Source organism: Amblyraja radiata, chromosome 23, assembly GCF_010909765.2.
Source record: "Amblyraja radiata isolate CabotCenter1 chromosome 23, sAmbRad1.1.pri, whole genome shotgun sequence".
NCBI lineage: Eukaryota > Metazoa > Chordata > Chondrichthyes > Rajiformes > Rajidae > Amblyraja > Amblyraja radiata.
Genome location: NC_045978.1, coordinates 6677946 through 6694008, shown reverse-complemented (window position 1 = coordinate 6694008; position 16063 = coordinate 6677946). Strand labels below are relative to the sequence as shown.

General features: G+C 43.0%; 1 protein-coding gene across 1 annotated transcript; it reads right to left on the bottom strand.

The window, feature by feature from the left end:
- Positions 1–4440: 4440 nt before the first annotated feature.
- trhr (thyrotropin releasing hormone receptor) lies at positions 4441–15632 on the bottom strand. Its single transcript, XM_033041263.1, has 2 exons — positions 14773–15632; positions 4441–4906 (listed from the first exon to the last, which is right to left on the bottom strand). Exons 1-2 carry the CDS (start codon positions 15571–15573, stop codon positions 4508–4510), a joined length of 1200 nt encoding a protein of 399 aa, XP_032897154.1. The 5' UTR covers positions 15574–15632; the 3' UTR covers positions 4441–4507.
- Between the last annotated feature and the right edge of the window lie 431 nt (positions 15633–16063).

Sequence of the window (16063 nt, the reverse complement as noted above, 5' to 3'; positions counted from 1 at the left end):
GACCTAACGTGGTCGCTTGAGCCGTACGGCCTCGCGGGGCCGGTCCCACTTCGATCGGCGGAGACGTATGGAGTTGTGCGGAGCTGGTCCCGACATCGCGCGGGGTTCCGAAAAACTGACAGTGTTCAAAAATTCCGCGTGGCAACGGCCTACCGACCCGCAGCCGCCTCGACGCCGTACGCGTCACCTTGACGGGCATACGCAGCGTCTCGACGCCAGACTTCGCTCGAACTTCACGTCACTCACTCGACCTCCGTGCGGCCCCCGCTTCCGGTTTGGTCGCGCTCGCCGCATGCAGTCGCATGCTGGTGGGACCGGCCCTGTACGGGGATCACTCGACCTCCGCACGACACCCGCGCGGCCCCCGCTTCCGGTTTGGTCGCGCTTGCCGCATGCAGTCGCATGCTCGTGGGACAGGCCCTTAAGGTTGACGTTTACTTGTCATTTCTGCAATGTTCCAAGTTCGTCTCCCGAGTTACTCTTAAGCCAACAACGTTTACCATTGAGCAGGTTGAGCAGGCTAGGACTATTCCTTGGAGCCCAGGAGGATGAGGGGGTTGATCTTATAGAGGTGTACAAAACCGTGGGTGGAGTTTTCTCCAGGGATGCTGCCTGAGCCGCTGAGTTACGCCAGTATTTTGTACACCTTTACAAAGCAAGATATACTTGACATTTCATTTGTTTAGTGAAGAATGAATTATCGATAGTTACAAATCTTTTAACAGTTCAGTTGAGTTTATTGTCATGTGCAGCAGATGAAAGGGAGATTAAACGTACCATGATGATAAATAGGCCTGTTTGCACAATATAACCATTGGTCTATCTTGGGCAACATTGTAGGTGATGCTTTGGGTCGGGAACCTTCTCTGTCTGAAGAAGGGTCCCGACCCGAAACGTCCCTATCCACGTACTCCAGGGGTGTTGCCTGACTCGCTGAGTTACTCTCGTAGTTTGTATCTTTGCTTGGTAAACCAGTATCTGCAGTTCCATTGTCTCTGCAACTTTTCTTGCTGTGCATTTTCTAAAGCAATACATTTAGGTATGACAATTATATGGAAAGTAGTAATAATCAGTTTTAAGAAATCATAAGTTATAGGAGCAGAATTAGGCCATTCGGTCCATCAAGTCTACTCCGCCATTCAATCATGGCTGATCTATCTCTCCCTCCTAACCCCATTCTCCTGCCTTCTCCCCATAACCCCTGACAACTGTATTAATCAAGAATCTATCCATCTCTGTCTTAAGAATATCTATATTAGGCTCCACAGCCTTCTGTGGCAAAGAATTCCACAGATTCACCACCCTCTGACTAAAGAAATTCCTCCTCATCTTCTTCCTAAAGGAACGTCCTTTCATTCTGAGGCTATGACCTCTAGTCCTAGACTCTCCCACTAGTGGAAACATCCTCTCCACATCCACTATATCCAAGCCTTTCACTATTGAGTAAGTTTCAATGAGGTTCCCCTCCCATCCTTCTAAACTCCAGCGAGTACAGGCCCAGTGCTGCCAAATGCTCATCATATGTTAACCCACTCATTCTTGGGATAATTCTTGTAAACCTCCACTGGACCCTCTCCATAGCCAGCACGTCCTTTCTCAGATATGGTGCCCAGTATTGCACACAATACTCCAAAAACAGCCTGACCAGCGCCTTATAGAGCCAAGCATTATATCCCTTGCTGAGTTACTCCAGCATTTTGTGTCTTTGCTTGGTAAACCAGTATCTGCAATTCCCTTATCTTGCTTTGCAACTTCTAAGGCAGTAAATTTAGGTATTGCAATTCGATGGCCTTAGTTTTAAGAAGTGACACAATATGCAATGTTCTAATATCAACCAGAGTTATGTGTTTATTTATCACTTCAGTAGACAATGCTTAAATACAGCAACATACACATAATGTAACGCACATTCTTGTTACTTTACAATTCAGCACATATACAACATCTTCCAAGCATTTAATTTATACCATACATAAGTAAAAAGATCACAAATCTATTCCAGTGAAAAATATCTCTATCCAGACATACAATAAATCAATATTACAAGCAAAAGTACATTAAGCAAATAAATGTATCTTTAAGATATCTAATCAGCATTTAAATGCTGTCTCACATAACATAAGTAACAGCAAACAAGCATGTATATCTTTTTATTTAATGCCAATTCACAAATGCTTTCTGTACACTCAAGTGAATGCTTGCATTTTAAACACAAATGCTTACTGCAGAGTGCCGATACAGGAATGTCAATAATACATAACAAGGCCAATAAATTAATCTATAAATATTGATCTAATAATAACATTCACTGAAAGTGCAGTTTGTTCAATAAAAGGTCTAATAAATATCCGGAGTTGCAACATTTTTTTGAGGGCACTTCTATATCAACATCAGCAAATTACACATAGCAGCATAATTATCTTAAACTTCACAACAAGATTCACCAGGATTAACTTTAGAATTCTGAATGCAACAGAAAAAAAGTTAACTCATAATTTGCTCCCATTATATTTTTGGATTGTTTTTATTCAAAGTTATTGTCAATGTTAAGCAAACAAAAAGCTATTGAAAAATACTGTAATTTATTTAACACATATAGATGATCTAGAAATCTCGGATGATCAATGGGTGCTCGGTGGTTGCCATGGATACAGTAGGCCGAAGGGCCTGCTTCTGTGCTACATCCCTAAATTAAACTCTAAGCTAAAATAAAATGGCACTTGCTTTTATTTATGATTGTCTTAAAGCTACCAAAAAGTAAGCATTGAAAGAATAAAGCAAGTTATTTTTTTTAAAATGCTGATTTGTTTTAGAGTGCCTGAAATTGCCAAATTTAGAATTTACAATTGCAAAGGGTGGCACAGTGGAGCAGGGGTAGAGCTACTGCCTTACGGAGCCAGAGGTCCAGTTCGATCTTGACTAAGGGTGTCTACGAGTGCTGTCTGTACGGAGTTTGTACGTTCTCCCCGTGACCTGTGCGGGTTTTTCCAAAATCTTCGGCTTCCTCACACACTCCAAAGATGTATATTTTTGTAGGTTAATTGGCCAGGTGTCAATGTAAAATTGGCCCTCGTGTGTGTAGGGTAGTGTTAGTGTGCGGGGATCGCTGGTCGGTGCGGACTTGATACACTGAAGGGCCTGTTTCCCGACTGTAACTCTAAACTAAATTAAACTGGACTAAGGGGAAGGAATAGTGGTATTGTGGTATTATGTCTGTCTGTGTAAGTACATTTGTAACACCCCTTCCTAATGGATATTTAAAATGGCTGAGTTCCTGAAGCATTCTGCACATTCTCTTACTCTTATTCTAATAACATAGAAAATGAATATGTTCCGATAATTAGGAACTAATGCATTACATCAGAATTACCAGGATAATACACACCTTTAATGATGCAAATGCTAACAAACTTGTGGAGGCAAAAAGATTTCTCATGTTATTGTTACTTCAAGTATAAAAACGGATAAATAAACACCTTTCCTATTTTACTAGCCATACTATTTTTCTTCTGATCTGTTAAAGGCAGGTGATTATATAATACTGTACAATATCTTTTTTTTCAAATATAAGATCAATGTTGAATTTGTTGTTATTTAAAAACATAACTGATTCATTAAAAGAGAAAATAAGTATTTCCTTGGCTATATTTGGTTATTTAAACATTGGAGCAGGTGGCTGCAAGGTGGCACAGCTGGTAGAGCTGCTGCCTCACAGCGCCAGAGAGCTGGGTTCGATTCTGATCTCAGGTGTTGTCTGTGTGGAGTTTGCACGTTCTCCCTGTGACCGGGTGGGTTTCCTCCCCACATAGAGTCATAGAGTGATATAGTGTGGAAACAGGCCCTTCAGCCCAATTCGCCCACACAGGCCAACCTGGCCAATTGCTCCAGATCCTGCTGCAATCGTTCACAACCTATTTCACTACCTGCAAAACCACTAACTTTTGTATCTCGAGGTTGTGTGGGTTAATTGGCCTCTGTAAATTACCCCTAGTGTGTAGGGAGTGGATGCGAAAGTGCAATAACGTAAAACTAGTGTGAACGGGTGGTCGATGGTCAGCGTAGATTTGGTGGGCTGAAGGGCCTGTTTCCACGCTGTATCTCTAAACTAAACCTAACTAAACTAAGCTGATCAGTTAAAGGCAGATGATTATAATACAGCGTTTATTTACAGATCAGATCAATGATCTAATTTGTTGTGATTTGAAACATAACTGGTGCTGAAAATAATTTTCTTGAGTATATTTAAAGAATGGAAATTCTACATGAAAGTATTGTTCGCAGGTAGGAAAGGGTAATAATTAATAACTTAAACCATATTCTTGGCAAGTAGACATTTAATTTCTTCTGAAGGAGGGTTTCGGCCTGAAACGTTGCCTATTTCCTTCGCTCCATAGATGCTGCCGCACCCGCTGAGTTTCTCCAGCATTTTTATCTACCTTCAATTTTCCAGCATCTGCAGTTCCTTCTTAAACATTTAATTTTTTTCATGCTAGTTTTGGGATGAATATCACTTCTTCTGGCCACAAGAATGATTGAAATGCATCTCCTTGTTGGAAATTGGATATCCATTGATGTCCTCTTGCTCCGTTAGGTCATGGTCAGGACTTTCGTGTGAAGTATCTTTCATCACACTGTAATAAACAGGAACGTTGTAGGCAGTGGGTTTCTCTGCCTCTGCCTGCTTGCACTTGCACAGTTTTTTGAAGGCAGCCCGAAACTTCTGTGACATTAGGTTGTAAATGACGGGGTTGATGGCACTGTTCAGGTAAATGCTCAACCTGCAGAACAACAGGAACCAAGTGTTCAGGTAGGGGGCACTCATGAAAGAGTTGACCACCACCAAGGTTCGGTAGGGCATCCACAGGAGGGCAAAAAGGATAACTACCACAGCCAGCATTTGTGTGACCTAGAAAAGATGAAAAAACAGATTATTTATCAATTTTGAATGAGTGGCCGTATTTCTCTGACCATTCACTGGTAAGTGGACCAGTAGCAAACACACATATTTCACTGAAAGGATTCTTACTGTGGGAGGATTCACAGAAAGGTTAGGCATTTAGTTTTTAGAGATACAGCATGGAGACAGGCCATTCGGCCCACCGAGTCCGTGCCGACCGACGGTCACCCGTGCACTAGCTTTATCCCACACACTGGGGACAATTTACAGAAGCCAATTAATTCATAAACATGCACAACTTTGGGAGGAAACCGGAGCACCTGGAGAAAACCCACGCGGTCACAGGGAGAAGGAACAAACTCTGCACAGACAGCGCCCCGTAGACAGGATCGAACCCTGTGCCAACTTATGCACGACTAGGGAGGCATCACAGTGGCGTAGTGGTGGATTTGCTGCCTTACAGCGGCAGACACCCAGGTTAGATCTTGACCACGGGTGCTGTTTGCACGGAGCTGTCTGTACTCTGTACATTTATAGCCCATTATCTGTTTATTTACACTTTATCTGTTTACTTATTCATGTGTGTGTATATTTATACAATGGTATATGGACACACTGATCTGTTCTGTATTCATGTCCACTATATTCCGTTGTGCTGAAGCAAAGCAAGAATTTCATTGTCCTATCTGGGACACATGACAATAAACTCTCTTGAATCTTGAATCTTGAGTTTGTACATTCCCTCTGTGACCGAGTGCTACCCACTGAGCATGACTGAAACTATTAAGTAATTGCATTGTAGAACCTGCCCCTTCTCAGCAATAAGCAGCAGGTTTAGTCTTTGGCAACAAATAATGAGCCTGATCTGAACAATGCCAGCTTATTTTGAGAACATAAGGGGGCCATCTGACATTTTGATCTATTGGAATATGAATCATAGGTTAGAATCGAGTTAGTCATCTGTCATCAAACGGCAGGACTGGCAGGGCACTAATATAAAGATCTCATTATCAATGTTAGAATAATTCAAGATATTAATACCATGAATAATTTTCCATTCACTGCTGGCAGAGGCTAGTTATTGGAAATGGCACTTTTGAACGTTTTGTCGGACAGAAGGAATTGAATAAAGGTACGGAAAATATATTATAAAGGCCTGAAAGTGACTGGTGTGAATGTGTGACTGATGGTTGGCGTGGACTCAGTGGGCCAAAGGGCCAGGAGCGGAAAACATTTGGACAGGTACATGGATAGGACAGGTTTAGAGTGATATGGGCCAAACGCAGAGAGGTGGGACCAGTGTAGATGGGGCATGTTGTTCGACGTGGGCAAGTTGGGCCGAATGGGTTATTTCCATTCTCTATGACTATCAATGAGACACACATATCAGAACAATGTACCTCACAAAGGAGGCACAGCACAAATTGTCAAAGCTTCTTTAAACATCAACCCAACCTGTGACCTGCTAACAGGGAGGATTTATTCTACGCCCTGGTAACCAATTTATTTTACTGACCAGGTTGAAATTGTGTTATTTTCTGCTGGATATTTTATCACCATTTTGATCCATAGCGGGACAGAGATTTGTTCTGGGTAACAGAATTTCCACTTCGGTGGAAAAGAAACTCAAGTGGAGAATAAATGAGAATAGCACCGTGTTAGCTCATGCCAGAGATCAGTGGATGTTTTTCCAGGCAGAGATAGATCGATTCTTGATTAGTACGGGTGTCAGAGGTTATGGGGAGAAGGCAGGAGAATGGGGATAAGATAGGGAAACATAGATTGGCCATGATTGAATGGCGGAGTAGACTTGATGGACCGAATGGTCTAATTCTGCTCCTTGTGAGATGAACAAGCGTTTCTCGTTACTACAAACAACTGCTCTGCAGTACTGGGCTATCATGGTTACAGTCCCCACCGTCGAAGGGATCTATCACAGTCGCTGCCTCAAAAAGGCAGCCCAAATCATCAAGGACCCACACCATGCTGGCCACACACTCATCTCACCACTGTTATCAGGAAGAAGGTACAGGAGCCTGAAAACTGTAACGTCCTAATTCAGGAACAGCTTCTTCCCCACAGCCATCAGGCTATTAAACACAAGGAATAAGCTAGGAGCTCTAAACTGCAAAATACTATATTATTATTTGTTATTTGCACTATATTTGTTATTTATTGAACTTTTTCTTTTTTTCCCCGTTATCTACAATGTTTACATTTTCACATATTCTGTTGTGCTGCAGCAAGTAAGAATGTCATTGTCCAGTCCGGGACATATGACAATAAAACACTCTTGACGCTTGTATAAAAAGAAACTGAACTTGTCCTTCAATAACAGCTCCCAAATCTATGTATAGGAACAGCAATTCAAAAACCCTGCTTGCCAAATGCAAACCATACACAAAGTGTTCGAGTACCTCAATGGGGTCAAGGAAAGAACGTTCACATCGCAGCCCTGTTTCCACCAATCTTTCCACCACCACGCACAAGAAGCACAAGAAGCACATGACAGACACCATTGTATGCAGATGCCGAGAAATGCGTTCAGCTCCGGCTGAACAACTTCTAATCGTGTGTGTGGACTCGATAAGAAGAGAAGCGTTACTCAATGGGTCAGGGAGCATCTTTAATTTAATTTAGTTTAGTTTAGAGATGCAGCCCACCAAGTCCACGCCGACCAGCGATCCCCGCACACTTACACTATCCTACAGACACTAGGGACAAACTTACACTATCCTACACACAATGGGGATGATTTGCAAATTTTACCAAAGCCAATTTGCAATCAAACCAATACGTTTATAGAGTGTGGGAGAAAACCAGAGATCCCGGAGTAAACCCACTCAGGTCACGAGGAAATGAACTAACTCTATACAGACAGCACCCTTAAGGATCAAACCCGGGTCTCTTGCGCTATAAGGAAGCAGCTCTACCACTGAGCCAATGTGCCGCGCTGTGGAAAAATGAATAGGCGACGTTTCAGATCAGCCCCAAGAAAGAAATATCCCGATCCGAAATGTCACCCATCCATTCCCTCTACAGATGCAACCTGACCCGCATATATCTATCTATCTCTGCCATAAAAATATCCATTGACTTGTCCTTCACTGCCTTCTGTGGCAATGAGTTCCACATATTTCCCACCCTCTGACTGAAGAAATTCCTCCTCAACTCCTTCTTAAAAGAATGTCCTTTAATTCTGAGGCTGTGACCTCTGGTCCTAGTCTCTCCCACTAGTGGAATCATCCTCTCCACATCCACTCTATTCAGGCCTTTCACTACCCGAATAACTGATGATGTGGTACCATGGATTGGGATGAACTCTTCAACATAATATGACGTGGAAGGAAACAAATGCCAGGGAAGAAATATTTCATGCACTTTGGCCATTTTCCACCTTCCAATCTCACCCATCAACCAGAAAGCAAAGAAATAATGAAAGGAAAATGAATGAGGTGTAACAATGCAATCAATTTTCTGTGCTTATGCTGGTCACAGTCAGAGAGCAAGCAATTTCAAGCACTACTATTATAAGTTAAGATGAATCATTTGTTGCATAATGCAGCGAATATTCCATTAGTGTTTACTTAATTTTTCAATTCCTCACATTTTAACGATGTTAATAGTTATGACAAGCTGTCAACCGCCTGTAAAAAAAAATATATTTGCCAGCTAAACCCATGCTTAAAGTAAGTAGAATCAAACTTCATTTCTGGAGAATGATTCTTCCAGATTAATATAAGAATATATTAAGAATCTCAAATCTAGGACTTGACTCCGAGATACTGCAATAACGCAGGTCCAGGCACAAACAGGCAACAAACTGAATCCACTTCTTCACATGACACCAAGTGAAGCCATACTAGGGTTGTGTTGGGTCGTTACGCACGCTCATTTCACCCCTGCCATCGGGAAAAAGGTACAGGAGCCTGAAAAGTGTAATGCTCAGGTTCAGGATCAGCTTCTTCCCTACAGCTATCAGGCTCTTGAACACAACAACATCCAATAAGCTCTGAACTACATAGACTATTGTTATTATTGCACTATTATTGTTTGTTTTTTATGTGTACATGTGTATATGTACATGTATATATATATATATATATATATGAGTAGGTAGGAACAGCAGATGATAGACACAAAATGCTGGAGTAACTCAGCGGACAGGCAGCATCTCTGGAGAGAAGGAATGGTTGACGTTTCGGGTCAAGACCCCTCTTCAGACTGAAAGTCACAGGAGAGGGCAATGAGAGATATAGACAATGATGTAGAGAGATATGGAACAAACTATATATATATATATATATATATATGGTATATTTATATATGCACACTGGGTTTTTTCCAGTTTATTATATTGTTTACAGTACTATATTTACATATTCTGTTGTGCTGCTTCAAGTAAGAATGTCATTGTTCTATCTGGGACATGTGACAAAAAAACACTGACTCTTGATATCAGGTTTGTTGCTGTTACTGAGTCGTGCAATGAAACGATGACTCGTGTAGTTCTCGGACCCAAGCAAATTGTGGAAGATAATCAAATCCAAGTCCTTTACTGTTGGCCAAGCCTTGGCTCTAACACTTGCAACTTATATGATACTTGCTCGTAGGTAGAGAATAGTCTTCTGTGTACGGTTCTTTATATTAATGTCAATGCTTACCACAATATTGGCACTCATGAGCAGTTCAAAAGGTGGACCTTACCTTTTTGAGACCATATATAAGATGGAAGAGAGTAAGAGCAGGAGACAGCCACTTGGTCCCTGCACCATCTCTACCTTTCAGTATGATCGTGGGTGATCTGCCCCAGACATCTCTTTTGTGCCAGAGTCCCATTGCCCTCAATTTCCCCGTAACGTTTAGCGTGGCGCAGTGGCACAACGGCAGAGTTTCTGCCTCACAGCACCAGAGACCCCCGTTCGGATCCTGACTACAGATGCTAACTATACGCAATTTTTTCCGTTCTCCCTGTCACCGCGTGAGTTTTCTCCGGGTGCTCCAGTTGCCTCCCACATTACAAAGACGTACAGTTTTGTAGGTTAATTGGCTTAGATAAAACTTGCAAATTGTCTCTAGTGTGCAGAATAGCATTAGTGTATGGTGATTGCTGGTCGGCACCGACTTGTTGGGCCGAAGGCTATGTTTCCTCGCTGTAATTCTAAAGCCTGGTCTATAGTACCTATATCCTCTCTAAATACCCCCCTCATGATCTAGCCTGGACAAATGTCTGAGGGTGACAATTGCAGATTTTTAACACTACCTGTGAGAAGAATTAGTTACAAGAATTAGTTACACTATCTTGTAACTATGTCGAGATTCTATCACAAGTTAAAACAAATTGACATTTATACTGTCATGGCTCCCAATTTGGAAAGCTGTGAATAACATCTGTTATTCAAAGGTAGACATGATGAACTGCAGATGCTGGTTTACAAAAAAAAGGCACTAGGTGCTGGAGTAACAAAATGGGTCAGGCAACATCTCTCCCGAACGTCGATAGGCGATGTTGCAATTTGGGAGCTTTCTTCAGACAAATCTTCAGTCTGAAGCCTGACCCAAATAATCACTTATCCATGTTTCCCACAGATGCTGCCTGACCCGCAGAGTAACTCCACAACTTTGCATGACCATTCAATAGTGTTAGTGGATGAAGCCAGATGACCATTGACAGATATGTTTAATATCAATCTTTACTGGTACCTATTGTTGGGGTCTTGAACACTTAAATATTCACTGAACAAAACTGATCAACACAAATTTGTGAGAGGTTAATTAAGTCCAAATTACATGCATAAAGATGAATGCAAAGCATTTATTGGGTTGATGGAGGTTTTAACTTTCAAATATAATTTGATAAATCTGTGCAACTAATTATTAGCAAAAAATAGTTAAAGAGAATGGAATTCAAGGTAACTTTAACACAGGAGTTGGTAATTGTTTGGGAGTTACAAGACAAGACTAGGAACAAAAGCAACAGAAAGGAACTGCAGATGCTGGTTTACATCGAAGATAAATGCTGGAGAAACTCAGCGGGACAGGCAGCATCTCTGGATAGAAGGAATAGGTGATGTTTCGGGTCGAGACCCTTCCTCAGAATGTCACCCATTCCTTCTATCCAGAGATGCTGCCTGTCCCACTGAGTTTCTCCAGCATTCTGTATCTAACAAAAGCATCATTCTCTGATTAGTTTGATGTTGTTTATTGTCCTCTCGGGAGCTATAAATGAGTTTGGCACAGCAATAAAGACCTGAGCATCCAAACTGTGAAATTAAATAAGCAAACTTTGCTGGCTGTTTGGTTGGTTTAGAGGGAAGTTGAAAAATTAACATTGACAAGGTGTCAGAGCAAATGTAATCCAATGTGGGAGTTTGAGATATTACCTTTAGATCTATAAATAAAGGAAGGCTATTTTATTGACAAGAATCGAGAAACAGTGTCCTTTAAGTCATTTACATTTTTAAATGCATAAATCACTAAAATTTTAATACTCAGCCACAAAAAAAATATTAGAAAGGCGAATGGAAACTTGGCCTTTAGATCACATGATTTAATATACAAAACTCTATGATGGCTCTGTATTTGAACATAACCACTCACGAATAAGTGGGGCCACCTGTAATACTTATCTCATGTGAGATCTTGTTTGAAATCACTCAACGTTAGATACTGAATCAAAATGTAATTTTTTTTGGGGGGGGGGGGGTGTTGGGCAGCACAGTGGCAAAGCTGTAGAGCTACTGCCTTACAGCGCAAGAGACCCGGGTTCAATTCTGACTATGGGTGCTGTCTGTACAGAGTTTGTACGTTCTCCCCGTGACCTGCGTGGGTTTTCTCCGAGATCGTCGGTTTCCTCCTACACTCCAAAGACGTACAGGAGTAAGTACAGGAGATGCTGATGGTCAATAACCTGAAATGTTCACTCTGTATCTCTCGCCACAGTTGCCATTTGACGGCTGAGAATTTCCAGCATTTTCATTTCAATTTTATTTACTTTTTTACCAAGCCATTTGATTCAGAAATCATTCTTGTTGAATGCACCACAGCAAATGTATCATTCACCTGGAACATGTTTTATGTTGCTGTAACATATTTCTGCTTCACATAAACATGTGTTCGAGGTTTAGGTTCAAGATTCAGTTAATTATCGTCACATACCGAGGTAGAGCGAAAAGCTTTGTTTTGCATGCTTTCCAATCATATCAGATAAGACCCTACACAAATGCAATCCGACCAAATGCAGGGCGACACAGTGGTGTAGCTGGTAGAGTTGCTACCTCACAGCAACCAGAGACCTCGGTTCGATCCTGACCTCGGGAACTGCCTGCCTGTGCATGGAGCTTGCACGTTTCCACCGGGACCGCGTGGGTTTCCTCCATGTGCTCCGGTTTCATCCCACATCCCATAGGCGTGCGGGTTTGTAGGTTAATTGGCTTTGGTGTAAATGTAAAATTGTCCCCAGTGTGTGAAAGTGAGATGACATTGAACCGGTGTGAATGGGTGATCTTTGTTTGGTGTGGAATTGGTGTATGGTTGGTCATTGGTCAGCGTACATTTGATGGGCCAAAGAGCCTGTCTCCATGCTATATCTCTAAACTAAACAAAGTAATAAGTACAAGGCAGCTATGGACATGACAGTCGGGATAACTGTGGTTGAATATATAATATATAATACAGTATATACTATATACTATATGATACATTATATATGATATATAGTATATGATTATGTGATATGTGATATATAATATATGGTATATAATATATGATATTTGATGTGTGATATATTTTCAACCACAGTACACCTCTGTGCAAGGAAAGCTATTGGGATGCCTCAGGTTAACATGTATTTTAAATGCAGGGATCGACTGTGTCCTCAGTCTTTTCACTGCAGTTGCACAAGCATTTTTGGTCACAGGAGTCAACTGTAATTTTAAATCAGGCTTACAATGATGCAAGGAATATCGGAGGCAAAACGGACTAATAGAAAATCCTGGACACATATTAATCGCAGAGAAAGAAAAAAGGATTTTGTGCAACAACCTTTTTGTAAAATGTTAAATGCATTCACTTTGGCTTTGGGTACTGAACCCATGTCGCCATCAACTGCAACCTGAGGAAGTCCTTTCAAGAATCTCAAATTACAACAAATATGTGTGATTCGCCTTGTATGAAAGTGCCTAACCCCTAACTCCCTCCCACTTCTCCTCACCCCTGATTTCAGCCTGAAGAAGGGTCCCGAACCAGAAGGTCACAGTCACCTATTCCCTTTTTCTCCAGAGATGCTGCCTGACTCGCTGAATCACTCCAGCACTTTGTGTCTATGTTTGGGATAAGTCAGCATCTGCAGTTCTTTGCTTCTACGTCAAAGTAAAGCCACCGTATACTTCAGTCTGCCAAAGAGGGAAGTGCTTTTATAGCCACAACCAAATCATTGCGTGATATTGTTAGAATTTCGACATTATTGAAAAAAAAATTGAATCAGACATGGCAACTTATTTTTAGCTTGGGCTATAGAGATGCAGCATGGGAACGGGCTCTTCGGCCCACCGAGTCCATGCCGACCCGTTCACACTAGTTCTATGTGTAGGAACTACAGAAGTTGTTTCACACCGTAGATAGGCACAAAATGCTGGAGTGGAATTCTCTGCCACAGAAGGCAGTGGAGGCCAATTCACTGGATGTATTCAAGAGAGTTAGATTTAGCTCCTAGGGCTAACAGAATCAATGGATATGGGGGAAAAGCAGGAGTGGGGTACTGATTGTAGATGATCAGCCATGAACATATTGAATGGCTCGAAGGGCTGAATGGCCTAATCCTGCACCTATTTTCTATGTTTCTCCAGGTTCTAACCAAATACAATTTCAATCCTTCTTCTCAAATAGTGGGTATAACTTATCTGCTGCACTTTTAAGCTAATGTAATTATGGAAATAAGTTCGGCTTCTTGGACAAGATGTGTGTTTAGCATGCCAGTGCTTACTTTAATTTATTAGCTGTGTATAATGGGCGAATCTCATATTAATTTTATCTTCCTCGTTATAGAGAGTGTGCAAAAAGATGTGATCTAAATCATCTGGAACCAATCGATGAAAAAATAATGAACAAAGTATTGAAGGTCAGAGACCAGAAAATAATGGCTCGTTGACCTATTATTGCCATCACGTTCAGCACAGGCTGTGTGGGCCGAATGGCCTGTTCCTGTGTGGCACTGTTTAGAGTTCAGAGATACAGCATAGAAACAGGCCCTTCAGCCCACTGAGTCCACACCGATCATCGATCACTCATTCACATTAGTTCTAGCGTTAGAAGGGAACTGCAGATGCTAAATTTACACCGAAGATAGACACAAAATTCTGGAGTAACTCAGCGGGACAGGCAGCATCTCTGGAGAAAAGGAATGGGTGACGTTTCGGGTCGAGACCCTACTTTAGACCTCAGACTATAGAAACGTCATCCATTCCTTCTCTCCGGAGATGCTGAGTTACTCCAGCATTTTGTGTTTCAACAGAGAACTAGTGCCTGAAGGAGGATCTCGACCCGAGATCCTTCCTATTCATATTCTCCAGAGATGCTGCCTGACCCGCTGAGTTACCCCAGCATTTTGTGTCTATCATCGGTGTAAACCAGCATCAGTTCTTGAAGATAGCAGAGTCAGGGATATGGGGTGAAGGCAGGAATAGGGTACTGATTGGAGATGATCAGCCATGATCACATTGAATGGCGGTGCTGGCTCCAAGGGCCAAATGACCTACTCCTGCCCCTATTGTCTATTGTCAGGCAGCACCCGAGGTCAGGATCGAACGCGGGTCCCTGGCGCTGTAAGACAGAAGCTCTACCAACTGCGCCACTGTACCACCCTGTGACTCTGTTACCTGCTTCCTTGAAGACTGAGCGCCCTTGCTGCGGCCGCCGGTCGTCTTGAGGGTGTTGGAGCGACCCTTGTGGATTGAGTTGTTGGCCATGTCCTGTGGGGTGTTGGGGATGGGGTTGAGGAAGAGGATCCGGGCGATGAGCCCGTACAGGACGGTGGCCAGGAATAACGGGATCACGTAGAAGATGGTGAAATCCAGAAAGTAGATGGGCAGGTAGTGGCTCCTGGAGACCTTGTAGTCACAGACTACCTCGGTGCCGTCCAGGTGCGGGATCTGCTTGATGTGCAGGAGGAAGAACCACATCACACAGTACACCGAGGTGAAGGCCCAGACGAAGGCGATGATTTTCTTGGCTCTGGACACGGTGCAGATGAACTGGGCTTTGATGGGGTGGCAGATGGCGATGTAGCGCTCGATGGTGAACGCGGTGATGGAGCAGGAGGACGCGTTGATGCCCAGGTACTGCAGGTAGGTGATGCACAGGCAACCCGCGTACCCATAGACCCAGGAGGCGGCCACGCTCTCCGTGATGTTAGGCAGGCCGGCCGCCAGCAGGACCACCAGGTCGGCGATGGCAAGGCTCACCAGGTAGCAGTTGGTGGGGGTCCTCATATGCTTGGTCTTCACGACCACCAGGACCACCATCACGTTGCCAGCGATCCCCATGCCGCAGATCAGCAGCACCAGCAGTATGGTGACCACCTGGTACTCCAGAGTGTTCCGGGGCATTGGCTTCAACTCCTCCGTCTGGTTCAGGGAACTGTTTAGGAAGTCCACCATCACACTCGTTACATTCTCCATGGCCAAACACAACCTCTTCTTATTTGTTGCGAGCTCCGTTAGCTTCGAGGGCTCATCGCGTTGTCAAGCCCCGCATATTCTACAACACACACAAAAAAAACAACAGTCACAACTTAACGCGTCTGAAGAAGGGAAACACCTCCTTTTCTCCAGAGATGCTGCCTGACCCGCTGAGTTATTCCAGCTTCTTGGACGAGTCAGGTCAACTTTCTAACAACAAACTAAAAGCTTCGAGATCCTCGGCGTGGCTCTAAGTGTGGGTACGTGGCAAACGGGGTTGTTATTGAACCAGCATCTGCATAAATCCAGTGTCTACTTTTGTTATTGAGCCCCCCCCCCCCCCCCCCCCCCCCGCCTCTTTCGCCGGCAGGTGTGTTTGCTGCGCCTCGCTTCTGCTTATGGCCGTTTAACAGTGAATGAGAAGACACATTTGAAGGGAAACTGTGTTACATAGAAACATAGAAAATAGGTGCAGGAGGAGGCCATTCGG